Genomic DNA, 11,124 nt, shown 5'->3' on the forward strand with positions numbered 1-11,124 from the left:
GCAGCGGCAGCCTCGCTCAGCCCCCTTTTGCATGGGAACGAGAGCATTTCTTGGGTAAATCAAGGCAGGTGGTTCCAAAATAAACCGGGTGGGCTTAAGGCAGGGGGAGCAAACCCCCCCCAGCGCTGCCCGGCACAGGGACGGGACAGAACTGCTGGCACAGCCCGGGGGAGCAACACTGCTGGAGAAACATCGGCATTACCGGAGAACAATACATATTGATTTCATAAATGCCTATTTTCACCTAGTTTTATTGTAAACATGAAGCTTTCAGGCAACATTTTTCGCCTGGTTGCTCTTCCCTTGTCTGGCAATCTGCTTAAACAAGCCCGGCAAACTGAGACCAAACGGGTCACACGTGAGGGGAGAGATCTGCTTGACAACAGTTTCTGATTTGGGAGGTCTCCTCTACCCTCAAGGAACACCCACAGGACGACATTTTTTCATACTGCAGGTCCTGATATGAGAAATTAAGCTAATAAAGTATCTGCTATAGATTTATAAATATTTTTTTAAAGAAACCCTCAGTACCCACTGAACAATTTCAGTAGGAAACATATGGAAGTGTAAGAGCTAAGCCTGCATTATTTCTAATAATTTAAGTATTGCAGAGAAATCTCATAACCTACCTTAGGAAAGTGGAAACTTGGCCATAAATTACCCTGGCTGGGCTTGCAACCTCAGCATGAAGCACATGTGAGCAGTCTCCTAACTCACCAGCCTCAGAGGCAATATGGGAGTTAGGGCTGCATTAACAATCCTAGTGAATTGAAAATGTAATAAGTGAAGGCTTTGGGGAAGAAACAGTTTCCCATTTGCCTCAGCTTCTCAAAGCCCCCGTGTTCTGTGCCACCAGTGGCAGCCTGCAAAGTGTCCCACAACATCTCTTCACCTCAGCTAATTAGAGTTTACCTTCTGCAAATTACAACACGGGATTGATATTAAGCAACAGAGGTCCTGCTCCCCACCAGCCTGATCCTGAGAAGTGCTGAGCATCATACAGTGGAGCTTTAGTTCAGCACTTCATAAGCAGCCTAAAATCTTAATAACTTCTATTTATAATAATAAATTACTGTACACTTTTAATAGCTGCAGGTTTGGGAAAGGTTTTCAGTGTCTTCCCATAAATCAGACCCCAAAGGAATCATTGTGCCCACTAAAGCAGGTGTCAGAATCAGCAAAATCTTTGGGAAGTTCCTCTGACACTGCAAGGCAAGTACAGATTAACTACAACAGACAGTGTGATTTTACAACATTTAACGAGTTAAAACCCAGGGGAGGCACCACTCTGCTGGTGTAGTGCAAACAGACCTTGCACCCTGACATGACAACCTGCCCAAACTGCACCTAATGCTGCTTTTCCTGGCCTTGCTGGAGTGCCTGCTGGGTCGCACCTGGCACCAGGTACCCAACAGAGAGGCAGTGCCAGCAAATTCAGGCTGAGCTCCAGATGCCAGAGACAGTCACAGAGGTGCTCAGCTTCCGAAGGCAGGGAGTTCCCTCCAGCTGACCCCTGCAGGCACCAGGGTCTGGGCTGGTTCAGAAGTCAGACAGGAGGACAGTTCATAGCAGAGGTGCAATGTTCACATTTAAGGTGAGATGTGTGTCATGTGCCTTTCCTATCTCTTAAAAACTTGTTGTCATAGCCAGGCTGCTTGAAGATTAAAAAATTCAAAGCTTTCCACAAAATCTTGCTGTGGTGCTCGTAGCCTGCTGCAGGGATCCTGATCAGGGAGCACAGACCTGGCAGGGCTGCAGGCCACTCTCGTTGCAAGCCGGGCATCGGAGCGCCCTGTAGGACTCTCTGAATCTGTTTGCCAGCATTGAAAACTTGCTTCCGTGGCACAGGGAGCAAGGAGCAGAGCCTGACCCTTTGCACTGGGAACAACCGTGGCCAACATCTCCCTCCTGAAAGAGAAAGGTCATGGGAAAAAAATGTTACTGAGTATTAGACACCAAAGTCAGTAACAGGCTTGAAATTCTGGCTTCTGGTCTTTTAGGTATTTGTTCCTCCTGACAAGCCACTCTGCCAGTAACACTCAGGTCTCTACAGCAAGATCATCAAGAAAAAGGCTTCCATCTTGTTGGGAACAATCTGTAGATACTTCTACAAAATGAGAAATTAACATTACTGGGCTTTATAACACAATATTTTCAAATTCATCTTCCTCCTCCTGTGAGGGTCTGCACAGCTCCCCCCATCACTTCCCAGCACATCCAGCTCCTCAGCTCTGCATCCCAGGTTTTCAGCCACACTTCCTTTCTTCAACTTTTCCCCCTCACTCTCTGCCCACAGCTTGTTTCAGGCTGTCCCTGGTGCCTGCAGCTGGTGCCCAGGCAGCCTCTTTCAAATCCCATCTTAAAATTGAGTGCTTCCCCTGGGCCCAGAAATGCTGGAGCTCCTGCCTCAGGACAACATAGGTCTGTTCTCCTGATGTCAGGTTCAGAGATCTGCAGGATGGGATGAGGTTTTGACTAAGAGAGGGGGAGTTGGTGCCAGATACACTTCATATTGGTGCCTGCTTATGAATTCAATAGTTCAAATTAATTGACTTCCCAGAAGAATAACCTTCCTGTGGTTTGGTCATCTTTAAATGAATGTTCATTACACCAGTGTAAAGAAAAATCCAAGATTATTCTTAAAAGATCAAGTTTTATAACCTTCAAGTTTTATTTTTTTTATTCCCAAACACCAAGGAGAACAGAAGTATTTTGCTGAGTTCTTACAGAGTTCAGTTTCTCTGGAAGGGCACCTTAAGGGAGCTGTTGTCCTGCTCCAAAGCTGCTCCTCCAGCAAGGGGCCTGCAGGAAGCCAATGTGTGATCTTATGGAGGCCTTTTTGACTTATATTCCCCCAAGAGGCCAGGAGTCATTTTTCAATGACTCAGAGGGGTGTCAGCCAGTAGATGGGATGGATATTGGCTTTTATGTTCAAACTCCCTTTCTGAAAATCCAGTTTATTTCAAAACTGACAAAAGCCAAAATTCCTACCTGGTTTCCCAGGGCTGTTTTCAGTTTTCCTGGGGCCCCTGTGCAGGTGAGCCATAAGAAAGGCTGGTGGCTGCAGAAGGACCGAGGGAACCTGCCCTCAGCACAGGTCAGTCTCAGATCTGCAAAACTGTCATGCTTTTTATTTGCCCTGCATGCCAACACTGTGTTTTGTGGGATCAAATTATGGTCAGACTAATTGGGATTCTGACCAACAAAGACTAACCTGCAAGAAAACAAGTGGAAGGCACAATCTTATTTCAGCTGATATTAAAATTTTAGCCTTGGGCAGTCTCAACCACAGAGCAGCTGTGTTTAGCCTTGTCAGGCTGGAGAAACCCCAGTCTGCTCTCTTCCACTGGGAGACAGTGACAAAGGATGGACCTAAGCCAAGCTATTTAAACATCAGCAATCTCCAGAGAAGGAATCAAGTGGGAGACATGAACATCTGGAATCAGAACAGCTGTCCCCAGAGCATGAGCCCCAGAGCAGTGTTGATCAGTTATCTCCCAAGTGGAAAGAGGAACAAAGTGGTGCTTGTGATCCAAATTTAGTTAAGTGCCAGATACAGAGATGGGGCTTGGGTGGCAACATTCAGGAGTCTGGCCAGGGCTGCAAGACCCAAAAGCACTTTACATTTTCTCTTACCTGCACATACTGGTTACAGACAATCTTCTTTTCCACATCTTTTTTGTGTCCACCACCAAGTCTTTCCTTCTTTTCCCGATACACGAAGGCCCAGTCACTAATCCCCTCAGTCTGGATGACTCTTCTCATGAGCTCTTTCTGGTCCATTGGTGCACGGATGATTTTCAGGTTATTAGTGTAGATTATTATCTTGCCAAAATCTAGAATTGGAGAAGCCTGTAGAAGGATCTTATCAGTGTCTCACCAGCATAAATACCTCAAGAAGAACAGCAGGCCCAGTTCTAAGAGCAGCAGAGTTGCCATGTATGGAAAAGCAACTTCTGCACTGGGGCCTGACCTACATTTCTTTGGAGGCTGAGTAGCTGGGGAGTGAAGAGGGGTTTTCATGGTTTTGGGCCAGAAGTAGAAATGCCCTGTGTTGGTGACCCATTCTGCAGCCTTTAATGGGGTTTTTCACAGTTAAACCTTTTATTTGTACTTTATTAATGCTGGCAAAAGGATCAGAGCATAGAAAAGCCTCATGATCTAGTGCTAGATTGTGTTCCTAACAGTGAGGAGCCAGTCTAAATACCCATCTCTGGGCACACCTGAATTTGTATTAATTTCTAACAGTTTTAAAGTGAAGCTTGGTATGGTCAAACATTTCTCTGAAAGCAGCATTTTGCTCACCAGGTCCCTCTTCCCTTTGCACTGGTATCACATGGCAGTTACCTCAGCCTATTGTTTTACACACTCTTCATATTTCAGTCTGTTTAGGTATCTGTGTCAGGAAGCAATGCAAAAGGAGGTGTTCTCCTAAGGAAACACCTGCCAGAGCCACATCAGGGGACACGAGGTGGGTGGTGGCTCTCCTGGCCACTGGGCACCTGCTTCTCTATGGGGAGAAGCTTAGGGGGGGGTGGCAGGTGAGCACAAATCCTCATCATTTGCAAAAGGCTTGGAAAGTCTTTGGAGACAGACATTGTGTCTCCAAATACCAAATGCATGTTGATGCAAAACAGAACTCCTACTGGATAGTGGGAGTATTCAAGGTATTTACGGTTAGGAAAACTAGGGAATAGAGATGAGTGTTACTCAGGAATGCAGAACAAATTAATGGTATGGATAAGATCACATTAGTGCTCCAACCTCAGGCAGGAGACATTCATCATGGTTTGATATATTCAGTTAAAATAGATGTTCAGTGTATCAGCTAAACAGTTCAAATATGAGCCACTTGGGTTTCCCACACACAACTTTGATTAGCACCAAGACTCAATAGACAAAATGCATTCAAACCAAGGTCATAAACAGCATTTGATACTTTTTAAAGCACTTCAGCCCCTTCATCCAGAGTGACATTCCTTCTTCACCCAAAGACCACAACACATGACAGCATTCTCTTTCCATCACAGAAGCTGATGCACTCAACTGACATCCCTTTCCCTTGGAGTTTCCCTCCAGCCTCACACCCCCTCCTTTCTCTGAACATACTTGGCTCAAGTTTTCAGTCTGCTGATTCTATCAGTATAACCTACTCCATTCAGATTCTGCATATCAGTGTGATGTGGCCATTATCAACAGTGCCAATGTGCCATCACTGGTAATTGAATTGTTTAGTTGGTACATCTAGATTTGATAAAACCAAACAGCAGTAAAATACACATAAATGTAATTTAACAGAGGAAGAAAACTAACATAATCCCTGAGTATTCATCAACTGAACATATACTACACATTTACTGGCTTTTTATTAGGACTAAAGATATACTTCTGTATCAATGGCATTAATTATATGAGAATAAAATACCCAGTGAAAGCAAGCTGGGATTTTCAAAGCAGCCAAAGGGCAGTTCTGACCTGCCAGGGCACGTGGAGGCCCCGCTCAGGGGCTCCGGGGGACGCTGCCCCTGGCACTAACCATCTTGCCAGCTCAAGTCATGCAACTTCAGTGTTTTAAATATAACTAATTAAGATAATATCCACCTTACATTTGACTGCTTTAGACACAGTAGGATGACTGCATATAGATGCTGATACATATGGAAATGTGTCATTATAGAGGGGGACAGCTGCAAGCCAGCCCGGTGGGAGCAGAGCAGCAGCTGCTACAACGCACACAGCTCCTGTCCTTTGCAGGGAAGCAGAATAAAGGGTTTGTGGGGTAAAGGCTGAAGACTTATAATCACCCTTTCAAGGTCCTGGACTAGCAAAACTGAGGTTTGACCAAAGGCAGACCCAGCTTGAGGCTGCTGTTACCAGATGAGCCCAAGGCAGCTCAGCCTGCAGCCGGTTTCCGAGCTGGGCACCACTTACCCGGCAGTGGCTGGCGCCGGGCTGGCAGTCACCCAGCAGGGGGGAGCTACTGGTCAGGCTGTACTTCTTGTCCTCCTTCAAGATGCTGATCCTCTGGGCAGTCAGCTTGGCTGGCGGGTAGAACCTGTTCTCCGACCTTTCCCCAGCCCCACAGAAAAGGTCCCCCGGCTCGAAGCTGTGGCGGAGGGAGCGCCGCGAGTGCTCCTTGGCCGGGGGCTCGAGCTCCTGCCCGTCCTCATACACCTGCTTCAGCACTCGGCCGCTGTAGGACGAGGAGATTTTGAACCTCACTTTGCGGGGCCTTCCCTCGTGCCGCTGAATGACTTTCTTCTGCTGCTCATCCATTCTTAGGATTTCAAGCTGAGATCAGCTCCGAGAGCTTTGGGTCCAAAAGAAAACTCTCCCCAGCTTCCCCCAGACACGCAATGTATAATTCAGGGTTTCTAGTAGTTCCTCTCATCTTACAGCAAAACTGACACCACTGTATTAAATATTGATAGATATTCACAAAGAGAAAATATCGACAGTAGAGAAATATCAGGCAGGTTGGTGAATGGTGGGCAGGCTGGCTTACCACGAGGGGAAAGGAGTTAACTCGGGGAGGACAGGATTAAATGGGAAATTCTGCCCATGCTCTGAAACCATGGAAATGTTTCTGGTATGTGCTGTGATAAGAACCACCCCAAATACACCATCCCAGCAGCTTTTCACAATTTTCTGACAAGGTGAGAAGTTAAAAAGACAAGTTCACAGAGAAAGCAATCCAGCTTCACAAATAGCAAATGTGAATAATCTTCCAGTCTTGCTCTGAAACCCGGAGACTACAAAGCTCCGTGTCGTTTTAATCCAAATGTGTTCCTCTACAGGTTGCTGGAGATCTAATTAAGATTTTTCTCTCTTTAGTTTTCAATCCCTATTTCTTATTCTTGTGCCTTTCAGGGTCTTTGACTGTTCAGGGTTGGCTTTTCACTTTTAAAGGACAGTCACCCCCTGAGAGCCACCAGAGGCCCAATCCTCATCTGCAGAGCCTTGCACCTGCTTGAGTAACATAGGAAGTGCAGCTCTTCTGAATGGGTCATTTTCTTTCCCAGCAGGCAAAGCAGAGGCCTGCAGAGGTGCAGAGCAGGAAGGAACAGGGTCCCAGGTCACCCTGGAGAAGCAGCGTGAGTGTTGGGCAGGTGGGTGCTTTGCAGGACTCTGGGTGCAACCAGCTTCCCTCAGCACCTAACCGAGGGACAGCCCCACCAGCCCCCACCCCGATGGCAACAATGACCCATGACAGCCCAGGCTGAGCCCCAGAGCTGATCCTTGGCTGCCACGTGCCTCATGGCTCCACCAGAGCAGGGTTTGCTCCCTGCACCCATCCCCAGCTGGACCTTGGGGCTTGTCTTTCCTTTCCAGGGAAAAAACAAGGAGTATGTTCAGTAAAAAATGCATCACCAGAGTAACTGCTGTCTGCATTTTAAACAGCTCCTGATACCTATCTGTAAAAAGTATACACAACAGGAGTTAAAATCTCTCTGCTTTTAAGTTCCAAGGTTTCAGTAAATTTCCACTGTTAAGTGCAGTTCCATTCAGTGGGACTTAAACTGAGCTTTCTGCCTACATCCTGCCATGGCTATCTTCTCATTCAAAACCAGTGCTTGTACAGCTCAAAATTCGCAATAAATTGTTATATTAAAAGTTGGGGGTTTTTTTTGTGGAACAGTATGACAACAGTTCAGAAGTGTTCATATAATGGTGCACTAGGCATGCACCTGGCACTTGAAGGGAACCTTCTGCAATGCAGCCCTTCCAACCACCCAGCCCATCTCCGTGTGTTGAAAGTGGTTTCTGTTGTGACAGACGCTGCTCCTGCAGGTTCAGGGGCTGCTGGAAACCTCCAGGTACGTACACACAGCTGTGCATCCTGCCAAGAGAACATGCACCAACAGGCCTGGCAGAACACACAGCCATGGATACGCCCTTTTCATTTCCAAAACACTATTATAATGCTCATGTCAGTCTCCCATCCTATCTCAAACAGCAGGATCTCACATTATGTGAAAACTGATTTGCATGAATCAAGCTGGGCTCTTGCTGCATTTACTTGAGAAGCTTGATCCACCCCTTTGTCTTCTAAGTCCCGTGTGAATCAGGCCTCAGCACTTCTGCTTTTTCAAAGGCACACCAGCAGTCTTAATTTGACACAAATCATAATCCAAGATACCTTAATTGGAGTTCATTTTCTTTTGATTAAGGGAACAATCAAACAGGAAAGGCAGTTCAAAGCAGCAATGTGAGCTCAGCGTGGGCACCCCTGCCCCGATCTGCGCCTGTGGGACCAGCAAAGCTACTTCCCATCCTGACAGTTACTTGCAGGTGCTTCCAAAACACCACATCTACCCTGGCCCTGTAATTTTCACCTTAGAACAACCACCCTCTGCAGAGCTATCAGCGGGATTTGCTGTTTATCAAAGAGCTGGTGGCTGTGGCACAGGGCTGAAATGCAGCCTCTGGGGAGGCACAAACCCATCCCACAGCCAGACATTCCCGTGGAATCCCGAGCGGGCACCCTGGGTCAGGGACCCGTCACCCAGAGATGGATGCACCTTTTCAGAAGCCCCTGTGCAGATGAATCATGCCAAGAAGAGATTTCTGAAGAGCCTTTCTACGTTTCTTACTTGTTCTGAAACACTCAGGTCAACCTTTCCCCACCGATCCCAGCAGGGACTTCCCAGGCAGTGCTTTCCCTGCTCCTCCAGGGCTGTCCCGCTCCGGCCAGCGCGCTGGGACGGGCAGGGCTGGGGCAGAGCCTGACCCAGAGCCCGACCTGCTGGCGCCCTGCCAGCGCAGCAGCCACGCTGCCCGCCTGTGTCAGCCTGGCTTTGCTTCCCACAGCCAGCACAAGCCTGGCTACAAGCAAAACAATGATCACTTTGCATGCAACAGTGAAATCATTAAGCTTCATGATCTAGGTTGTCACTGCGCTGTGTTTCACTTCAGACTCTTTTCCACTGCATTTTAATGACATCTGTCTTTCAAGCTCGGGGCCTCTCTTCACCCTCCTCCCCACGTCAGGAAAAGGGATTGTTGGAAGCTGCTGGAGGCTCTGGAGAACAAAGAGAGACAGTCCTTGCCCTAAGGAGCGTAGCAGTTGCTTTAGATCTATTGCAACAAAGCCTGGTATGTACAAAGTAGGACAGAAAGAAAAGCTGTAGTGAACTGGACTGCAAGGCTTTGAAGACATGTTTCCGCCTGCAAGTTTTGCTGAAAAATGTTTTGTTGTGTTTTGCTTCCTTAGAGCAAGCCCTAAAATCTTTCTCAGGAAAGCACAGGGCAAGCAACAGCTCCAGATGGGAAGGGAGCCTGGGCTGGCCCTGCCCTGCAGCCAGCTCTGTGGGACACGGGTGGGGAAGGGACCAAAGAGGGGCCTTGGCCAGCATCAAGGGGCCATGAAGAAGGGCTGGAGGTCATGGGTAGGAGGATAGGTCAGAAAAGGAGGAAGAAAAGGAGCAAGGTAGAAGCTTGAAAGCAAGGACGTAAGCATTGAAATTGCTTCAGTGTGGGAGCAGCAAGCAGAAAGGTTCAGATCAGCAGGTCAGGAAGATAATTTTAGCTGCTAATTTAAAGGGGTTGGAGCAGGCTCTGTGCATGCTGAAGAGGACAGCAAGTGAAAGCAAGAGAGTAAAAGATTATGCATGGAGTCACAAACAGAACTGCTTGCTGCTAACTTAAGGAAAAGAATATGTGCCAGAAAAAACTCACCAGCGTTTAGACACCTCTTGGATGCATGAAGAGAAGGAGTCACCTACTATCTGCAAGACTTAACAGTGGGGAAGATAGTGGCATTACCACAGGGGATGTAGTGGTGCCAGTGAGGAACTGCCAGGCACCCATATTAACCATAAGAAAAAATCCTTGTATTGCTGATCTCATAAAATAAAGGTTAAAAAAAAAAAGTGACTTCCCTGCTGCTGTCTGGCCTCACACAGGAGGCAGGGCTGGCCCTGCATTCCTGGAGCCTGCAGTCAGTGGGAGTGGAGGACACCCAGCAGCTCCAGGAGCAGCGTGCAGGCTCCCTGATGAAAGCAGCTTCCTCAGCACCCACCTTAGCCCTGGAGACTTACACGGGCAGGTAAGAGTTCTAAGTAAGCATAAAAATCTTGAAGTCACAAAGAAACAAAAACCAGGAAAAAGCTTTTCAAAGAGGGAAATCCCCAAGGGTTGAGTTTTACTTATGGAGGCAAACTTCCCTCAGCTCCTCCTAAGAGGAGTTCAGGAGAAGATGTGTGCCCTGGGCAGACAACAGAAGAGCCAGGAGAGCTAGGACAGAGGCAGAACTGCCTGGTAGGAGCCAGCACAGCTGTGGGGTGAGAGGAGCCAGGGAAGGGAAGCTCTGGCCAAACACCCATTGCAGCAGGGGCAGGGGTCTGAGGGACACCAGTTTGTACCATGGCCAAGATACAACTCCCAGATGCCTGCAGGCATGGAGACTGCTCCAGGACTCTGCCACAAGGACTCCAACCCCACCATGCCTCTCCACTAAGCCTTTCCTCACCAGGCTGACAAGCAGCCTGGACCTTGCTCTCCAGCCCTCCTTCAAAGAGGAGCACTGCTCCACAGGCAGGTGTTGGAGAAGCAAACTGCCAGACCCCAAATCACTTCATGATCAAACAAAGCAGCAGCAAAAAAAAAACTGAACTAATTGCATCTTAATTCCATAAAGCAGAGGTACACTTGCAGCAGTCTGTTAAATACTTACCATGCCCCACTCCTGTACCACAACCTCTCCCCCAGGCTGGGGCTGGAGCTCCCTGCTCAGCAGTATTTATAGCCCGGTTGGCTCTGCTGGCTGAGCCACAGGCCCTGCTCTGGGCTGAGGCACTTGCTGCTGGCTGGAAGCACCTGGGAACACTTAAAGGTGATGTATCGTTGCAAGCAGGGCTGTTATTTGCATCTGTGTTTAATGAGGTAACTGAAGCCTGACATTTTCTGTGGTCAGACTGGTGTGAAGAACAGCTGAGAAGTGCTCAAAGCAGCTTTCAAAGGCCTGTTAGGCTGGTGCTCAGGTCCATTGCTGCTTGAAAACCCTTATTTCTTCTTGTCATAAAAAAAAAAAAATGAAAATTGCCTCCCTGCAGGTTTGGCCCATATCAGGCAAACCCCAGTGGAGCAGGATTCAGTGCTTGGTGTTCTGCAGTTCTGCACTGC

At 47.8% G+C, this 11,124-nt stretch overlaps 1 protein-coding gene across 1 annotated transcript; it reads right to left on the minus strand.

Moving 5' to 3' along the window:
• Positions 1-1,728: 1,728 nt before the first annotated feature.
• Positions 1,729-6,276, minus strand: GRXCR2 (glutaredoxin, cysteine rich 2). Its single transcript, XM_010001246.1, has 3 exons — positions 5,932-6,276; positions 3,637-3,852; positions 1,729-1,908 (listed from the first exon to the last, which is right to left on the minus strand). Exons 1-3 carry the CDS (start codon positions 6,274-6,276, stop codon positions 1,729-1,731), a joined length of 741 nt encoding a protein of 246 aa, XP_009999548.1.
• Positions 6,277-11,124: the final 4,848 nt, after the last annotated feature.

Source organism: Chaetura pelagica, unplaced genomic scaffold (genome assembly GCF_000747805.2).
Source record: "Chaetura pelagica isolate M959 unplaced genomic scaffold, ChaPel_1.0 scaffold177, whole genome shotgun sequence".
In the NCBI taxonomy this organism is placed as follows: domain Eukaryota; kingdom Metazoa; phylum Chordata; class Aves; order Apodiformes; family Apodidae; genus Chaetura; species Chaetura pelagica.